General features: G+C 39.0%; 1 protein-coding gene across 7 annotated transcripts in view; it reads right to left on the minus strand.

Annotated features, from left to right (window-relative positions):
- Positions 1–21,062, minus strand: part of MICAL3 (microtubule associated monooxygenase, calponin and LIM domain containing 3) — a 571,168-nt gene that overhangs the window by 468,288 nt on the left and 81,818 nt on the right. For 4 of the 7 annotated variants that reach the window (XM_069861266.1, XM_069861258.1, XM_069861285.1 and 1 more), the window contains 3 exons: positions 7,475–7,661; positions 4,383–4,471; positions 2,875–2,962 (listed from right to left, as the gene is read on the minus strand). In XM_069861266.1, coding sequence (XP_069717367.1) covers positions 2,875–2,962; positions 4,383–4,471; positions 7,475–7,661 — 364 coding nt within the window. Of the gene's footprint in view, positions 1–2,874; positions 2,963–4,382; positions 4,472–7,474; positions 7,662–8,258; positions 8,367–10,986; positions 11,089–13,560; positions 13,666–15,530; positions 15,588–17,711; positions 17,808–21,062 lie in introns of all 7 variants that reach the window. The other 3 variants (XM_069861231.1, XM_069861239.1, XM_069861248.1) reach the window with 2 other exon arrangements.

Here is a 21,062-nt window from a genome sequence, read left to right on the forward strand (position 1 = left end):
ACCTGCCTTTTGCCTTCTAAGCTATCTTTACATCTCCATCAAATATCAAACTTGCATATTTTACAATTTGTTTTTTACTTAATCATTTCAGAAGCAAATTACGTTCCACATCAAGATCTACCTTTCTACCGAGGATTGTCTCAGGCCCCAGGGCCTGAAACTGCTATTGCCAAATTTAACTTGGTGGCACTTGCCTTAAGGAGGATCAAGCATTTTCAGACATAGTACCTCTATTAAAGGAGTTCACCACATGGGTGAAGCAGAGCCTTGGAAACAAAGCTCTGCCTCTATCTCCATTTCAGACATGTTTTTGCTTGAGGTATTTGCTCTCCAGTGAAAACAGAATGCCTACTCTCTTTTAAATTTGCAATATAATAAATTGCAAGCAAGCATATATGCAGATAATTCAAAGTCAGGAGTTACACTAAGATGCAATCTTGCAGACCCTATTTGATTGTTCAGGAATATCCTATTCTTCCCTCTGAATTAGCAAGCTTGGTAATTCAAAAAGGTTTGTTTTGGTTTGGTTTCTTTTCAAACCACATAACTGTAAACATATCACAGGTTTCCCGACCTACCTACCCAGCATGAACAGGAGTTAAAGGTAGGTGCCTACAGGGCACTGTTAAACAGAGAACTGACCTGCCTTCAATAACACTGTGGCTTGCTCTAAAGTACATTGCACTTAGTCACCTCCTGCTTCTTAACCATTGCTAAGCTGGTAGTTTCAAGATACACTTAGAATCTATTTCACAAAGAAAATTAAATCTCAGCTGCTAATGGCATTTTTCTAGCAGAAAGGGGGAGAAAACGGCAGAGGCACTGCTTCTACCATTACATGTTCTTCTGACATGCACACACGAGAATGCCCCACGAGAAACCGCCTAGCTTGACAACCTAGCTTGACCAAGCTAAGCTGAGGATGTTTTAATGTATTCTGGGTATTGCATTAGACAAAGCTTTAAAAGGTCCAAAAGCTTCAAAAAATGATGCTAAAGTTACACGCTGCTTTAGAAAGGCAGAAAGCGAACAGAAGGAGACCTAGATTTCAAGTTTTGCCTTTTGATAAAACAGTGTCTGTTCTGCTTTACTCCTCTCTAAGTACTAAACTTCTACTACAGGATTGTGCCACCACTACATAAGGAGAGATGGAGACATCTGATTTATAGAAGTTTATAGCAAACCATGGCCTATTGCTTGCTCTACTTAGTGTTCACTTAGAAGCTACTTACTGAATGCTCATTTATAAAAGTGAGTAATCTAATTTGATCAGTTGGATGGACTAAATCTGAGAAAGGAGACTTTCTCCCAGCAATTGCTTTGATAAACTAATTGATATATATATACACCTAAACTCTCCTTTTTCCACTTGTCATCACCAACAGCTTCACTCCATAAACCATATTATTCTCATATCAGATGCCCTTTGCTCCAAGAAATATTTTTCCATTCATCTTAAAATAAATATATGCACTAGCTAAAAATACTCCCACTCTTCATTTTAGAGAAATCAAATTTAATTCCATCCAGGTGCACAGAAAATGCTGTAGCTATCCTGTCTGTCCACAGCACTTTGCAAACATCGTCCTTCCATACCTTTTTTTCCCTTTCCTCCATCTTGCCATATGTAAACTTAAACAAGAGAGGAAACCATGGAAGTAACTACACTTCAGGAATCAACTCCGTACACTAAAACCAAATTTCTGTTGGACTGCATTTAGTTATAATCTTAGAAACATTTGTAAAAGCAATATATAAAGTCAAACAAAAGCATGATTTTTATTAGCCTGCATGTTGTTAAGGTCTTTTCTTAATTAGCACTGCAAAAACATTCTTTCCTCAAAGTGTTGTGCTAAGTATGTTCTCTCTGTAAAAGCAGCAGATTCAGTTTATGGATAATGTTCTGGAATAAACACTAGAAATCACACCTCTTCCTTTTTCTGACATCACTAAGTGAGCACTCAGGGGCTGGGCAAACGAGCGTTTGTAGCACAGACACTTCTCCAGTGTTAGAAGGAATTAGAATTTCAAGTTAAAAGGCAAAACTACTTCACAGTAAGACACATATATTCACCACCCTATTCCCAAAGCCATGGCCAGGAGCAGCACAGATTCTGGCAGTGAGGGAAGAGCACCATGATCTGCCAGCACCACAAAATTCAAGGGGTTTAAGGAATCCAATCCCATTAGCTCTAAGAGACATCCGAATTCAAAAGGAGACACAATCCAGAGATAATGGGATCTTTCCCATTCAAGTACCAGCTTAATGAAGAGAAGCTTGAGAGAACAAGAAACCACACCCAGAATTCAGGCAAACACAGAAATCCAGTTTGAGTATTATTCCAGTGCATCATTAAAAAAAAACAACTTAACTTCACTGACACTGAAGTGCACGCATTACAGACCAGGGCTCTTAACCTGGGCCCACACTCAGAGGAGACCCTCAACTGAGCATCTGTGTTTTCCTGGAATTATTTCAGATAGTGTCCTTGAAAGGATTGAGAACATCTAGGCCCCGAAACCACAGTGCAAAAAAATATGCTGAAACTTTCATGTAACGCACAAAATTAACACGGCAACCCAAAATCACACGAATTGTACAGCTGATAAAGTTGGGTCACATTAATTCTTACTGTTCAGCAGTCTGCCCACAGAATTCCCCTAGGATCTGCACAAGAACTTCTGACTGGACATAGAGAAAGGGAACCCCAAAAGCCATCAGCTGACACATGAAAAAGGAGTCCAAAGGGTTCTGGGCTACCTGGTGCCCAATCGAGGAAACTGTGCTTTGCAGGCGCTGGCTTGCCACCCTAACTCTGTCAAAGAGGCCGAGAGAGTACTGCACCACCCTGCTAAAGAAGGAAGCGGAGCTACCTGGGGCCCTCTCTGCTGAGGCAGGGATGGTATTTGCCCGTCCACTTCCGTCACTTGCCATGGCGTCCTGCAGAGCTCCTTTGGTGTCCTGTAATGAAATTCATATTAAAATTGAAAATGCTTCAAAAATCCTTTTTTTTCATGTGTACTGAACTAGGAAGACATTCCTCTCACAACTAAGTTACCCCTTAATCATCACATAAGGCAAGGTCTGAACCAAGTATGTTCCTTTTCAATTTATGGCTTTATTAAAGCTCTGAAAAACAAGCTGGATATCCAAGAAACTCAAAGCAATAAGATGCCTTAAGTCTAATCATTAACAAAACAAAACAAGTACCATTTTTAGTCTTTATTTTTGGCAGAAATTATGGCACAAATATTGGGATGGATTCCTTATCCTTCCAAAAAGGAGTACATCTTCAGCTTGAATTAATACAAGAAAGCTGAGGAGGGACTGTTTACAAAGGCTTGTAGTGATAGGACTAGGGGCAATGGGTATAAACTGGAAAGGGGCAGATTTAGACCAGATGTAAGGAGGAATTTCTTCACCATGAGAATGGTGAGGCACAGGCACAGGTTGCCCAAGGAAGCTGTGGCTGCCCCATCCCTGGAGGTGTTCAAGGCCAGGTTGGGCAGCCTCATCTAGTGGGACATGTCCCTGCCCATCACAGGGGGGTTGGGACTGGATAGTCTTTAATGTCCCTTCCAACCCAAACTATTCTATGATTCTAATACAAACCTGAGAAACAGGCAGCAAGACAAGCCCCACCACTTCCACGAAGGAAGATATATTCAAGGGGGAAAGACAATTTGTAGCATGCAAGCTTAACAGAACTTGTTAAGGGACTACTGTGTAGTTTGCTCAGACAAGGTTAGCTAAAATACTGAAAAAAAAGTTGAGGGGACAAATTAAGTGCCTTGGATTGCAATGACAAAAGCTGGGAGACTTTTCTGTATTATACAGAAGGCCTTGATCCTATATTTAAAGCACAAATGCTTCCACTATGATAGTATAGGAAAAGGAATATCCTTTTTTTTTTATGCAGATTCCCATTTATACACAGAAAACCTTCAGAAATGAAGGCAGGTCTTCTTCACAACCTGTGCAAGTGGGGCAGAACTTCATGTTTCAAAGGAAATGCAAATAATTTGTTTAATCTTAAAAAAAAAAAAACATGGAGAAAAAAGCAAAACCCAAACTGGTAAACATAAACCATATAGTCTCTGCACAGACTGAGTAAGTATTTCAGTAACAAGAAAACAAATAGAAATCCTATTCTGAAAGGGATAGTACACTATTTTATAATAAGAACCATTAAAAAAGAAGTAGTAATTAAAGGAACTGCTTTTAAGTAAAATGTACAGAACTGCAAGATCTCATGACATAAAAAATGCAATTTGATATACTCTGAACTTTTCTACTTCCTGAAAAATACAGCATATTTACTTTTCAATGTTAAGAATCAAAATCTATTAATGTGACATGTTAGATGACAATAATGACTTACCTTTCCTGACAGAGGACCCACTGCTGGCCTCTTCCTTTGAGCATAACCAGAAAGTCGGTAACAGTAGTGAGGCTTACAGTAGAATTTACCTGCAGGTGACACGTGAATGACAGTCGACAATGAAAATACAGCAGTTTGACACAATATAAATGTTCGTCTCACTGCAACTTATTTCCTGCTGCCATTCTCATTGCAACATCTAGTTTATCCATTATACATGGAGGCAAATACTATCTATATTTTTAATTCCAGCCCTTCTCTCTCCCTCTCCTATCTAGTCTCCTTTCCATTGGGTGCCTGACAGCCATTTAGATTAAAATCCTATCAAACCCCAAAGCAAAGCTGTGAGGCTTGTGTGGTATCACATACTAACAATGTGGCAGTGTGTGAAGAACAAAGAAATCATCAGATGAAAAGCTGGCAGAAGCACTTTTGGAAAAAGCACGAATGAATACAACCAGCAGAGGAAAGTGGGAGAGGACAGTGTTAACTCCCAAAGAACCATCTCTAAAAATGCACAGTGGCTACTTGTGGAAAGGACAATCAACCAATGACTCATTTTCACAAGTATGACCTTTTGTGATACTACTGGTTTAGTAACATTCCAGAAGCCTAGATGGGTTTTCACGGGTTTCTGAACATTGTCAGGATGCCAAAGTAGCACTAGTAGATCATAATACAAATAATAATAATAATAGCAGCAAATAGATGGCACATAATTCTCTTCCAGTGTACCTTTGTCAATGCATCCTGATTGGTCTTTGCAGCCCACAGCATCCTCTACAGATATCCTATTCCCACAATTTTGCTAATGTATTTCAAACCTGTAGTCTGACCTCTGCCCCCACCTCTAGTTTCTCTGGGCTGGTATTTGTACAATGCTTTGTTTTATGACAGAAAATTGACAAATGCTGTCTTTCAAGGAGTGTCTGCTTAAAAACATATTTCTTAATATTTATTCTTTCCAAAAACCTGCTCTTTCAAATTGTCTGAGGAGATCAACAACAGAAAACCTCTTACATAAAAACTCTCAGACTTTGAAGCCTAAAACCAGTCCCTGCAGAACGCTGCAGAATGCTCATCAGTCCAATCAGCTGGATGAACAGCAACAATGCATGTATAGTTTTGTTGTTTTTTCTCTCAAAGAAAACACAGAATGAAATATAAGCTGAATTTTCACAATCGCTAGATTAGATAGAATACCACATAGTTCTGTCTGGCCATATCTGCTTCGTATACATACACAACTGTTGAGTACATAATATCACTTCAGAATCAATACTACAAATGTATGCTGAGACTCTGTTATGTTTGCTTCATTGAGAACTATCTGGCTATAACTGCATACATAAGATTGCTGGCAGAGGGAATCACTAAATCTGGTGGCAAAACTTGTTTCAGCCCGAACAGCTCACAAAGGAGCTCAGTCTGTTATTGCTGAACATATAGTCAGACATTTAGTGGCTTGCGAATGCCCAAAATTACAGCAGTGCTCGAAAAATTCTTCTTCCCTACTTTGATTACTGATTAAAACGTTACTTTTATATGTTGACTCCAAAATTACCCCTGGCCCCTTTAAACTTGCATGCCAAGTCTGCTGACCTTCCGGTCAAGTAATAATGGGTTTTCTATTCCTTACTCGGGGACTGGTTCGATGATTCTGTTTCCTCAATTCCCTGTGACTGAGCAAGTCTGTTACTTAAAGTCATTATGTAATGCATGATCAATAAATAATTTTGGTTCTTTTTGCCCCTGAAGCCTAGATGGTGTTTCCACGGTCATTATTCTACACAGTATAATCAAAAAGATTCTTCCCAGCTACTCTCGTATAACGGACTGGCTAGGCCCTGTGGCACACAGTAGATAACAATAAATTTCAGTTGGCAGTAATATATTCTGAAGTTTCAGCCTGTCGCATACCAGCTTCTAATTTTTACTTCATCTTTGCCTCAGTGAGTGGGGAAAACTATCAGTACTAACATTCTTTTTTCCTGACGTTTTAGCTTCTGCACCATTGTCTCTGGAGTAGAATCCTTTCCACCTAACCTCTCACTAGTTTTACACTACTTTAGACATATTCTCCAGCTGAGATAAGAGTAAAGAGAAATGGCAGCTGTGGAAGAAAATAAAGGCATACCTGCTGATACAAATATAGGTTTATCTGAGAGACTTTCTCATATTTTTTCTTCAGAAAACATGAAAGTTCTGACAATCACTGCTCAAACAAAGAATGCAACACACACTACTCTCAGAAGGAGATTTCATAAGTGATGTGACATTTCAAATTATTTCTTTCAATATGCATACTTTGTTGATAAATTTGAGTTTCATCTACTGCCAGATTGTGTCATTTCTCAGATGCGTTAGGTGTATCTAAAGCTCCCCTTAATGCTTAGCATGTTAGATTCTGTTAACTGAGTCATCAGCAAGTTTTGTAGTCATACACTGAGGAGGAAGGAATATCAGATGCAAAAACCAAGATTCATTACTGGATCCTCACTAATTCAGCAACAATTTCTCTCTCTCCATATAACAGTCACTTACTTCTAACTCAACTTCAATGCTCCATTTTTCACTATATAAAGAGAACTTGGTTTGCAATGAGCTATTATTACAGCCCCTGATTATAAAGTTCCTATTTTAGGACATCTAAAATAAACATACAGACTTGGACAGTCGTAATATCTTCAAGAAGACAAAGCTGACCACATTTGTCTGCAATGTGTTGTTTTCTCTGAAGTAGTATTAAACACTACAGTTTTTCCTCATTTGACAGGACAGTAAAGGGTCTAGCCTTCAAATTTGGCCTCCAAACCCTATTAAAGCCCCCAAATACTGTTTGTTTCTTTGCATCCTAGCAGCTATTATTATGTTCAATTAATTCCTTAAATTAATTTGCTGTCAGCATGACCTGGACACAGGAAATCCATACAGTTTAAACATTTTGAGAGATGGAGCCTTTGGAATGGAAGTTACTCTCTCCTTTAACTCACCAAATAATATTTAAGCAAAGAAATAGCTGAAATCCCTAGACAGATTTCCAGGATCGTTAAGATAATTAAGAGATCGTTAGGAGAGGCAATTTGTCTTACCATCTTCAATATCATAGGCGTAGGATGACAAGCGTAGAGTTGTTGCGCAGTATTCACACTTGAAGCAACTGCGGTGGAAGAACTTGCCTTCAGCACTCAGCCTTTCCATCACGTAGACTCGCTTGCGGCAGAAGTAACAGACATCACTGCCTCCCAGGTTTTGAGGGAACTCCTTTTTGAGTGAGCCCTAGACAGAAACAGGCATGGCTAAATTTGTGTGTTCAGCCTCACCCAAACTGCACGGGTGCATTTTCTCTTCATTTATGCGGATACAGGAGCAGCTGGATGTTGCCGTTTTTCCACACATGGATGCCACAGTTCTGGGATACAATTTCACAGGTTTAACCAGGACACCAAAAACTAACCTTACTGTCCAGGGAAGAAGGTCCTAGGATGCCATGCCTACTTATGTCAGAAGTAAAAACGCTCTGGATGGGAGAGCAGACACCAGTAATATTAATGCTGACCTTGAAATAAATGGCTGTAGCAGGCATATGATGGAAAGTCAAAATCATTAGAAATTCCTCAAATAGCAATTCTTAGACCTATGTTATCAGAATCAGTATCTCCTCTGGAAAACAATAATCTGATACTGAGATTTGATTAAAACATTTTGAACGGAAAATGAGGACAAGAGTGAGGGTGGATGGAGAAAGGGAAATGAAGTCTTTCACAAAGCTATGACAGATTCCATCAGTGGTAGTAACAACTGGACACTCACAATACTTCATATCTACGTTACATCTAGTCACAAACACGCATCACCTTCTGTGCATCATCTTACCAGTTCCTTCTTGTCTAGAAGGGTTTTGGGTTGCTCTTTCCTTTGAAGCTGATTGGCTATCTGCTCAGCCAATGAGCTCACTCCGCCTGTGTACATCTTTATATACTTCTACCAGATGGATGGAATAAAACAATAGGGCAATGAGAAAAGAAAAAAAAAATCAAATTAAAAAAATGACTAAAAATGACAATAGGTTAGGAGGTGAAAAGGTGCAGAGAAGTCAAATCATGCCAAGACAGTGGACAATATAAGTGATAAGTAGTAATAGCAAAGCCAGTATCATCAGAACAGTCCAGGATCAGCTAAAACAACAGAAGAGAGAAGGCTTGCATTTTGCATTCTCTAAGTGTGCTAGAAATACTATGATGATGAAGAGGGCAGGTCTTATTGGGGGCTATTTTGCACCTCAAAACCTAAGCACAGACAATTCTCAAAGGTGAAACCAAATATATGTTAAGATTTTAGGTTCCAGGAAAAAATTGGATCAGAAACAAAGATTTTTTAGATGATGTGTTACATAATCTAATGTAACATGCTGATCACAACAGCATATTTATATGCTTAGCAATTGGAAAGAACTCATTTACAAAGCATTCATAGAGCAGGAAGAAATCTTTATATAAGGAACTCATAGTGATTTAAAAAAAATGCAATTTTTTCCAATGCTAAAACCAGAGAGGTTTATATGAAAAAAGATGCAAGACTCTCATCCAACACATTAAAGCCAAATCTGCCTATATCTGGAACACACTTGTTCAACTATGAATGTGGCTTTTCTTCACCACAGCTGCTGACTGACTCCATAACTCTGGATATCTAAAACCCCTCCAGTACTCTGAGAAATATAGGCAGGTCTACTGTTACCTTAGATTGTACAAGACGAGCGTTTGCAAGCCATGTTTAGTCATTGCAGGAGAGGAGGAAATGTTTTTCACAGGAAATACTTACAACCGTTGGCAATAATTACATGGTTAAGGAAATTACGTGTTTACATCCCTGTTAGCTCAAACTGCAAACACCTTGTATTTGACTCAGAGCAGCAAGGAGCACGCCAAGGAATTTTCCTCTTCCACACTAAGAAGCATTATGAACGTTTCTAGCTGGGCTCTCCTCAGCAAATGAAGGATCATCAGAGAGACACTCCGTCATCCAGTGCCAAATACCAAGGATAACAGTATTCTGAAGGACAGGTCTAAAGTCTCAAACCCTGCTTTACTCATACAGGAAAACTTGTTTGAAGCTATTTCCCACAACTAATAAAACAGCATAAATTTCATACGTGTGGTTATTAGCCTTCTAGGAATGTTTAAGACCGTTGCATGTTAAGATGCGAGAATAGCAGGAAGCATCACAAAAACTGAAATTCACTGCAGATTGGTGGTACTTTCGGGAAAAAGATTTTGAAACTGAAGTGCTCAGCCATCAGAGATAACCACTGCTATCACTGAAGTCCCAATTCTACAAGCTCTGTGCCACTGCAGTAATGAGGGTTTATTTCTACCCAGACAGAACTTCTACCTGTCCACCTCAAAATCCAGAGCACTCACAGTATTTACGTAGGCATGAAATAACACGTAACTTGTCTCGCAAAATTTTCCAGGTTCCTTATTTTTCCTCAGGTAATCTCTGCACACATATACGTGCAGAGGTGCCTTCCAATGTCATATATCATATCTTGTCAAATATTATATTTAAAACAGTGCCCACCAGAGAAAAGTCCTCCTTTCATTCAACATTGATCTTTGGCAACCACAATCATTTGGCCAAGAGTTTTCTATTTTCCCCTAAAAGACCAGAAATCTATGAGGCTTTTTAAGTTTTCTCAAAAGATAGATCCACCTTTTTCATGGGAGAAGGTTTCTTTTAGTTGAAACAGGCTTCCATTGAACAAGTTTTGATTTGAAAACCAACCTTAACTGCAGATACTTCAGGATCTTTAAATTTCTACCAGCAGATACAAAGTATCATGCTTAATAAGTAATTATGCTAACCTTCACTGACAATAACTTGGGACTCTTTAGTGTGGGAAACATGGTCGCTGAATTTTTTACTTAGAGTTCTGTGTTTCTGATTTGTTTTGCCTTTTTTTTTCCCCTATATGTATCACATTTAGACTAATACTGGGTCTTAAATGAAGTATTTTCTCTTTTCTCCCATGGGCAAAAGCCTTCAAGATATACAACTTTCTGCAACATTTTCAAGAGTCAGCAAAGAACCCACTTCAGCTTAGGTCAAATCAGGTTCCTGGTGTTTATGTATGACAATTGCAACTAATTCAAATTCCCAGTGATTCTTCAGAAAGCCAAAGTAATTTTTGTTTCACACTATCTATTAAGCATATATGCACAAACACATTCTGTAGCTTGGCCCAAGACCTCAACAAAAGCAAGCAAAGCAAGAAAGCTTTACTGCAAAGCCAAGACTATCAGTGCTCAAAAAAAAAAAGCTAACAACAAACTGATTTGAGAGTGAAATGTACCACGCACTTTTCATTTACACCAAACTTTAAATATATTTAGTTTCAAACTGCTTTACAGCTCACAATGACCAAGCTGTGCCACCCATCGCCTCTAGCTTCTCATCTGTGCATGAATAAGCACAGACGTGACACTCTGCAGGTGAAGCACAGCAAGCCCAGCCATCTCCTGTGGTGTCCTCGGCTGGTGGGACTGGGGTGCAGCAAGCAAACACAGCTGAGTGCACCTTGCAAGACTCAGGCTAATGCTACCTGTCGAAGAGATGAAGGTGAAGAAGGGCGATTAGAAGAGCGGAGGCTAAGCGAGAGCTCCCACTGGTCAACAAAGAATCGGCGAGACGGTTCAGTCTCAGGCTAAAAAATAAAATGAAAATCAAAACAATCATACATGGCTACAGAGGGAAGAGAGAAGAAAAAAAAAAAACAACTCAGGCCCTTTCACCCACCATCCAAAAAAATTTCTAAAAGATTCTTGTAGGTAAACTTGAAGAAATATGTTCAGTGTGTCTTCACTTTCTCCTTAGTGAGGCAGAGTAAGTTATTCTTGATTTGCCCTTTATTAGGTTTTAAGTCATTTAGGACCATTTGGAAATAGTTACCTACTTCAACAGATGTCCAGCCTCCTGTAACCTAACCAACTAAGCCACAGGCAAAGATCCCAAATCAATTTCCTCTGCTCCTCCTGTGTCTCCCATTGCTCTGTATTACCGGGCCAAGGCACTATGATTCTATTTCAGGCCATGTGAGACCTCTTCTATATTTTAACTATATAAAGCAAAAATCCTGCTACCTTTAGGTATGAAAGAGAAAGGAATGAACTTGTACGCATTGCCAGTAATTAGCAGCAAATTTCTAACCTAAAATTTACTGTAAGTAGATTGGAAACATCATTCTAAAAAGAATAAAACTATGTTCTTGCTGTTCTTGCTTATCAAATGGCAAACAATAAATCCCAAACTAAGAATTTGCATCCTTCTGAAAGTGGTTCTTCACAGAACTCAAAATCTGGTCTTTGAACATACCCCCGTCACCAAGGTTCGTTATGGCTGTCTCTCAAGAAGTACCTGATATAAATAGAAAAAAGTGATAGCTGGCAGTATCAGATATATAGTGCTGGTAGAAACTGTGCATTTCTAGCTATTATAATTTGTAAAAAAAAATTACGCAACTCTCAAATATTTCACCCTCTTCTACAATAAAATTATGTTTTCCATTATAAAAAGGAAAAATAAATGTCATGTAACTGCATGACCCATGAAAACAGCTATTTCTAGCTGCCTAGAGGAGCCCAGCCTCAAGACTAAATCTACTGGACAAAATGCAAAATAGCTTGGCTTTCACAATTTCCCCAACTAAAAGAAATATAACTGCTTACTTTGTATGCAGATTTTCTGTATTTAAGATCAACATTTAATCAAATTTCCTTTCTGAAAATGTCTTTCTTTGCAAAGCTTTCTGTCTTACTGCTCTATTTTTCTTGCCCGCAGTGTTCCAACATCTGTTTCCTCTTTTTCCTCTCTGCTTTACCCCCTTCATTCTTTCCTCTACTTTGTGTTCTCCATCTCCTCTGTATTTTCGCTCTTCTTTAACTCTATACTCTACAGAAATCAGATTGTTTCAAAAATAATTTCTATCCTTGCACTGTAATGCTGTTAATTTTTCCATCCTCAAAAAGAGCTTAAAAGCGCTAGAGAGCAACACAAAGGGTAGAAGCAAGATGCTTTGGTCTACGTGTTCATTTCTGTACCATCATTTCAACTGAGTAAAGAAAATGTACATGAGCATGATCTCCTTGGATCACACCCGAGATCAACTGTTTCATCCAATAACAAATGGGTGTTGATATGTTTAAATTAGTCATCTCACCTAATCTTTCATGGTTTCTTCTATGTCTCCAAATTCTATCTCAAATCCAGCCAAAGGTTCACTCTTCCTTTCTTGACAACAGCTTCACTGACTTTAATTATCAGTAAAGACAGCATCCTCAAAGAACAGCAATGGAAAGTGACCTAAATGTTATAAATTTCTTTTTGACATGGCTTGGAAGTTATGCCCAGCAAAAATTCTGGGACTGTTCATACTCCAGCCCAAGAACAGAGTTTGATTTTTGGATGCTTAACTCAATACAATAAATTACAAAAAAAAGCACTTATGTAGATGGTGTTTTCAAAAAGCACTCTCCAGTTTGCCCAATAACATTGAAGATAACTGAAAACAGAGATGGGGCAAGCAACTAGAAACTAAAGAAACCACTGTTCAAACTGGCATGCTCCCATATGCTAAAGATGACACGCTGGCGAGAAAATTAAGCACAAAACCAAACCAAAAGTGTATACTGGAATTAAAAAAAAAAAAATCTACACAAGCTGCCAACTCTACTATTGGAAATAAGTATACAGGAAGCATGAACACAAAAGTAGTACTTCAGAGCCAGGAATTATGCTTGGAAAATGTGAACATTCTTGCTTCCAGAAGCAAGTAAAATTTGTGAGCAGCTGACTGGTAAATGACCAGTGTGAAATGATTTGATGTGGAGTGCAGCTGGTTTTCAGCATGTACTCTGAAGCCTGGAGGCTGTTTTTTACCTTATTGTTTATTTTGTGTTTTGAGAAACAGAAACATTCATCAAACAATGAGACATATAAGAACTGGCAATTAGGATAAAAATACTACACAAAATAGACTTGACTGTGTCTTTTTAACCACATGACTGTACAGCAACGGTCATCTTATTTGGTGAGTGTTTCTACCCCTCTGACCCCAGATGTGAACAGCACCCAGAATCCTGCACTGACAGGCACACCAGATAGGCAGGGCTGTAGTCACCTGATGCCTCACTGCAGGTCTGGACTCTCGGAGGGCAGCTAGCTGACATGCCCTTTGGTCAACGTTCTCAGGCACTTGGTCATCAGAAAATAAACGAGGAGATCTCTGTGAGATGAGGAAGGAGGGATGAAGTAAACAAACCAGCAAAAAAAAAGCCCCAGAAAGAACACATACCATAATGCCAGAGAAAAGGTATGAAATCCATTCACATGCAGAACATTAAGAGGAGCTCCTGTGTGAAGACTGGTTTTATTCCCAATAAATGGAAATTGTTAATTTCCACTGTCTACTGTTCTAATGAAGTGATAAGTTTTGACTTTCAAGGCCAAGAGAAAAACAGTTCAATTAGTCATTACTCGCAACTCTCCTACCTACGACTGCTGCAGCCAAAATGAAACAAGCGCGTGGCTTCTCTGTCTCTCTGGCATTACCATCCGAAAAAAAGAAAAGTGGCTTTATCATGCACAAAGGAGCTTATTTGCCAACTTATTTCACTGCAGTTCTCAATTTTCAAGGATTTCCTTTATGTACCTAAACCTGCACATACTTGCGTTTCTCAGATTCTGTGCAGAGAAGCACTTTGTTTTAGAGTAATGTACTTCAGTTCTCATAAAGAATGATTTCATCTTTACTTGTATATGAGAAGTGAAAGCTGTACTTACCAAAGAAAAGACATTTAATGAGACTGGCTGGCTGAAACCAAGCACAGCAAAATCAAACTACCATAGAATTTGCCAATTTTACTTCTGCAACTTAACTGCTCTATTTGTTCTTACTGCACTGTCACGTTAACACATCCCAGACACAATATTTGACACCTCTGCTATTCTGGTCTTTCCTATGAATCTTCTAACACTGTTGTGTGGTGCACCTAGTGACACAGAGAAAAGACGCAGCTTGTGGCCTGCTGTGCAGGACAGCAGTATCACCTGCAATATCACACAGCCTTCAGCCAGTTTGTTTGTAGAATTCAGAAGTAAACAGACCGGGAACTACAAAGAAACTTCAGGCCTGGCCTGTCAAGAGATCCAGGGTGCTGCTACACATTGCTAACTGGCCTCCAAAGAAGAACAGAAAGTTGGGTTCACACCCAATCTACGAGAAACACTTTTCCCATTCAGATGCATTAATAATACTCTCTACTTTCAGCTGCTTTCAGTTCCACCTACTCCTTCCTACTAGATCATTTTCACTAAAACTAGGGCCTATTATAAAGCTGAGGGCTTCTGTGTCACTGCAGACACACGCTTATTCATTTTCTACTGCCTGTCAGAAAACATTCAGCCCACAAAGGTCTTTTGTTAGAACACATTCTGAAAGTTGTAACAGTTTTATAGCTGGCTACCACTTATGACTTGATTCATTCAAAGCCTTTACTGGAATGTCAATTAATTTGTTGATATGAATTCAAATCAACCAATTCTGAGTGCCCATCTTTTCTTTTCCCATGCTTCTCTATAATACTGAGCCATTCAGACAACCGTTGAAGATTTCATTGTTAAGAAGGCTTCAAAGTCTCTATGCTAAATAATGCCTCATCATTTTTCCTTTTACTTTGGCCTGTAGGAGGCAGGATGGAATGTCAGTTGTTCAACCATCCAGAAAGCAAGCAGTGGAAACAATGCAACCATGTTTGCATGAATTAGCACAAAACATAACTCTTCTTGTTCTGCTGCAGCCACAGCACACTTCAAAGAGGTGTAAGAGAAAAAGAAGAATGGGAAGAGCTAAGTGCTAGATCTACAGCAAAATAAAAGCATATAGCAAACTGTTGATGAAGGCTTGTTATGCATTTATATGGGTATCACACAGAAATAATCACTCCTAATTAACTCTCAGCAGCTCCAGCGTGTTAACAGCAGCATTAGGATAAGTGTGTTTCACTACCCAATATATTTGCTCTCCATATTACATACATCCACCACAGCCTTGTGTTATCAGCATCCATGCCATTTGTTCATGCTCTTTACCCTTTCCTGTCTGGGACTCTGCTCTCCGGGATAGTTGGCATCAGGTTCCCTGTTTCTCTGCAGGCAAAAATTATGAGCTTAATAACAGCCAAAACCCAACTTCCTAGTCAAAACACACTTCATCTGATTTTTCTTATAATGCAGGCAGAAAAGAGGCCATAATGACAGCAGAACAGTTCATTGAGAAAAACAGTCTAAAAACTGGCAATAATAACTTGGATACCGCAGGGAATAATTTAAAAAACATTTCATATATATCCATAGTATGTCAGTAAACCAAAATGTAGTACCACAGTGTAATGAAATTAGTACAGTGAAGATGGTAGGACACTCAATATAACTCATACTGTGATGTTAGATCAAAAGAAGGAAATGGAAAGTTTAAAAGAAGTGGCAGATTGAATGCATTAGAAGAGCAGAGGTAGAGGTTTCAAAAGACATCAGTGTAACAAGCACATAGATCCACCTGACTTGCTATGAGGCCTGGGCCAAGACAATTTTAGGAAAAGAAATCATTCCTAAGGAAAAACAGAATGTCTCCAAAAGCAGACCACTCTCAACTGAGTCTAACAGATCTGTTCTATAGTACAGGGGATAAACATTCCTCAGAGTTAAAAGGAGGAAGCCAGAGTTTTTTTACTATTATTATTTGTCTGAGCAAGAAGACACGTAAAAGAAGTTTTCCTACAGGACACAACAGAAAAAGGTCAAAGCACACTTGGATCCAAAGCAGTTGGCTCTCATGACTGAACTAGGCAATCAAACAGACACAGGACAAGCACACACTTGGAGAAGCTAAGGACGGAAAATACAGAGCAAAGGGATCCTTAGTGACTGAAAGCCAATTTATCTATATGGAAAATGAATCCCACACCACAGATTAAAAAGTAAAACTCAGCATTTAACTGCTTTAGTTTCTGTATCTGTAAGCTTGGGGGAGAACTTTTCTCTCAAATTCTGTTAAAATTTTCAAAGGATGTTGGCAAGAGGAAGGCAGGTATCTGTCACATCATCCGATAATATTACACTTAATTCAGCTTACATGTGGGTTTTCCTAATGAGAAAGGCTTTCCCCACCCATTATACCACAGTGTGCCAAAAAACTAACCACTTTTTTGTTAGGACAGTTTTAAATCAGCCCAGTAAGCATATCTGACCTATCTTGGAGATGCAGACACTAGAGAGGCAGCAGAGAATACGTGCTCCAGAGGCTGACAATAATCAAACCAAATTAAATGTAACATAACAACATGCCAAGAAATCATAGCACTAAGGCAAACCAAACTTTATGTGCAAATTTTATTGTTTACTCTGCTAAAAGGTAATATGCCTTTATAGAGTTTATAGGCATACAAGTGTTCAGCAAATAACCACGTTCCACCTATGGAGAAATCTATTTCTATGATTCCTACTTAGAGTTATGGGAGATCTACGGAACTGCAGCTGCCTTTTTATCACCTCAAGGTCAGTTCAGGATTGATCTGGGACAAATGGCATTTATTACTGCAGTAGGAAAATGAAACAGAAATTTAAAAGAGATACAACTCAAAGAAGCACAATGACCCTGTACAACAAGACACAAATATTAAAGGTAATACTTAACTAGAAGGAATACAACCACATGTGCCAACATCTGGATGTACATTTATACACTGTGTTCGGAACAGCTCTCACTGCTCCAAATTTAAACTCAGACAGACTGAACACAAACACTTGCAAGATAAAGGCTTGGGTCTGGGCACAAGAAAGACCACACTGGACACATGTAATCCAGTTGAACACCCTGAAAGCGCACTTCATACAAGCAATCCTGAAAAAGTTCCATGCATACAAGGGCAAATTTTCATTCACATTTGTTTAAATGAAGAGCTGAGATGGAGAAAATTGCTTTTTTCTTTCCCAGCACCACTCCCAAGATTTCTATTTTACAGCAATTCAAAACTGGAAAAGGCTACTGTAATTATAAGTTACAATACAGTAAAATCTCAGAGTCTCCAGTGCATCAGATAAACACCATAATCATATTTCTAGTGAACTAACACCAATCTAAGAGACTGAAAAAGCCCTATCACAATCTGAAAAATGAAGACTGGAAATGCATTTGTAAATGCGCTATGAGGTAACTCATCACTTGCACAAGCAGCAATGGTGAAGGAGGACAGAGCATGCAGAGGGAATCACCTGCTGCCTGGGATACGGTGGAGAGGAAGGTGGAGTGGAAGAAGAGAGCATGATCACTTTTTTTGGGCAGGTCCGAGAACGTTCCTTAATCCTCATCTTTTTTTAAAACAGAAGAAGAAAAAAATCATAATAATGGTAGAAAAGAGATAACATTACCATTGGCTTTGGTGAGAGAGGCCAGAAGACATGAATTGAGAGACCACGATCCTAAGATCACACCTCTCATAAATAACCTAAAGCCACATTTTATCTGAAAGACTGAAGTTTTTCACCCATAGCCACACAATTACATGTCATCCATTTGACAAGGTACTTCGAGGGGCAGCCAATATGTACTTAAATCCATTGGTTGAGTTTCTGACTCAAGGTCTTGCAGTCAGTGAAAGGTACAACTTGGAACTCTATAGCACAGCTGGACTGCTGTCTTTGCTTCATGAAAAAGTACCTATTGCTGTGCCTTGTGATGTTTAAAGATAACCATCTCATTGATCTAATTGCTTCTGCTTGCAGTTCATTAGCAATATCACTCAAGTCAGTGTCCTGTTCTCAGCTTCAGATCTCTCCCCTTTAACCTACAGATACTAAACCATCTTGGGCAAGTCAAACTGTACTACGTCATTCTACTAGAGTAGGAATACAGCTGTTCTAGCACTAAAATTTAGTGATTTGTAATAGTCTGGATATTACACATTAAACATATACGTCCTCATTTTAATATGCCGGAAAATATTCCTTTCTAGTTCTGCACCTCCTTACTACATAGTCTTTTCTCTTCCATTTCTTAATTATTAATGTATCACCTGCCTGATTTTTCCTTTTCTTTTGAGTTCTCACCAGAGCACACCTGGAAATTGTTGCATTGCCAAAAAAAAAAAAAGTCTATGTATCCAAAGGCACTGTTAGACAGCCTCCAAAGAAACAGTATATTGTTTAAAAGATACTACAGATGCTTCTCACCATTCTTAAAGCTGAGCCAGCACTAACATTTTCTAGGTGTTCTCTTCCCTTTCAGAAAAAAAAAAAAATTCTTTTAACTCAGACAGAAGCTACAAGCAGCTTAAACTAAAGCATGTGACTTTGCACTGAAGTGGGTGACGAAGGCTCAGCTATGGAGTCACTAATTACTAGCTCAAAGAGTGGTAACATTTTCAAACATACTGAACTGTTCATGGGCTTTCATCTGACCATGGCCAAGTCTGCATTTAAAATTTCATTATCTTCACAAACTTGTTCAATTTTTCCATGGCAGATCTCAGACCATAACGTGTTACTGGCATATGATGTACATGTTCAGTCGTCCAGCAGGATGCATTTCTGAGCATGCAAAGACAAAGATGGCTATAGGGAAGAGGAAAGATATATCAACAGACTTAAATAAGAAATTAAGTAGGAAAAACAGTATTTGCAGGAGTCGTCGTTTTCAGTTCTCTTCCATTAAGACTTCAGCTCCTGCTGACTGTGGTCATATAAGTCACTGCATATATTTTAGAATCACAGTTCCAACAGAATTACTGTAAAGAGTCTGTACTGCTGCACCTTTATTACACTTTAGGGGACCATCTCAAAAGAACAAGCATCAGACCTCCAGAGGAAGAAAAGATTTGCACCAAACAACATAGGATCTCCATCTTACAAGCAGCTTTACACACATCAGCTTAAATCACTGATGTATTTCATGCATACCTTGTTGCTGTTAGGAGACCTATGAAATTATTGCAGAAAACTGCTGAAGGCCATAAGCTGAGAGTCTGGAAAGCCAGAACAAAATACAGTTTTAAAAGGCTCGTCTCTCATACCATAACCAAACAGTCAGATCCTCTTCTGTATAGACCACATGGTTTTTCATTGGCTTCACAATCCCTGATGAGATGCTTTTTCCCAAAAGGAGACAAAAATGCTTGGAAAGCAATAGAACACACTGTGGAAGATGTTTTTATGCAAGCAGGCATTCACTTGAAACATCACACCATGAAACATAAAAAGTCACACACATTTCCACTGGGCATATACACTTAACAGTATCTTGATGCATTACCAGCTACTGCTGAGGTGTTTATAGTAGCACAAACCAAATTTTGACAACACAGATCAATATTCTCAAAGTGCAGCTCAATAAAGCAAACTTTGTAATCCTATTCCAAGGAAAAAGCAGGTCACACAGAATGCTGAGAGCAGTGTATCAGTGAGGTTTTTAACCAGACTGATCTTTTGAAGGTTTTCCTTTTCAAAGAGAGATAGCATCAAAGGTCTTGTGATTAAAGTGAAAATTGCTTCAGAACAAATTCTGCCGGGATTTCATTCTTTCTATGAATCTTGTCTTAGCAACCAACCCCTACCCCACCCATACAACAAACAGAGACAGCCTGCCTTACAAACTAATTTGAACACTGCTGCCCTCATAACTCAACCCCAGGGCAAAGTAAGAGTCTTAAAGTAAGACTTAAACTAGTAACAAGGACAGCTAAGGAAATCCATCAATAACCCAAGCCAGACGTAAATTTTCCATCACAACTGGGTCCAAACCAGACCACATCCTTTACAACTGTGTGGTTTCTCCTCTCAATCCCTCTTATGCTTTTGCAGTTTACTTTCCTCTTCTATGCAGTTTCCAAGATGCGGGACCAAACCTATCAAACACATGATGCAAAACATTCCTTCTCCCAAAGACCACTGAGGGCCTCAACTTCATTCTGCCTGCTGACAAGAACATTAGACAACTTGTGGTTTCCCTTAATAACACATCATCCCTTTGTCCCTCTTCGAAGGATCTCTTCAGTAGAAGATAATTGCTATGTGATATCTTACATGCTGTCATTGACAGAAGTTTCTGCTCAGAAATTCTGACATCAATGCCACACAACACAACCCTTTCTCATAGCTACACAAACAGCTCTTTGCAATAAACATGCATCCTCCCTAAAAAGCCTGTCAGGAACAATACTAATCCCTTACTGTACCTCCAGTAACATGTTCTGGTACCCCACATCAACTCCACTGGTGGTAATCTGCTTCCCAGGAAACAGCTTTGTAGTTTAGAGTGCCCAGAGTCACAGTACAAAACCATTTCAGTACCACAGACTCACAGCTATCAGATTCTGTATGCCTAAGCAACTAGAATTAGGAATCTCAGGTGTCAGCTGAAACACTGCTTCAGCAACACCCTGCAAGACAGATTTCTGTTAAAGCTTGGCAAAGCTGGCTGTTTGGCTCAGTGGATGGCTTCCTGCCTCATCTGATCAGTCAAAAATATGATTCCATATAGTCCCGCAGCCTTTGAATGAAGATAACGGATGTTCTTCATTTCTCCAGGCAACTAATAAGGAACCTTTGGAACAGGGACAGTATCAATTA

Source organism: Phaenicophaeus curvirostris, chromosome 1 (genome assembly GCF_032191515.1).
Source record: "Phaenicophaeus curvirostris isolate KB17595 chromosome 1, BPBGC_Pcur_1.0, whole genome shotgun sequence".
NCBI lineage: Eukaryota > Metazoa > Chordata > Aves > Cuculiformes > Cuculidae > Phaenicophaeus > Phaenicophaeus curvirostris.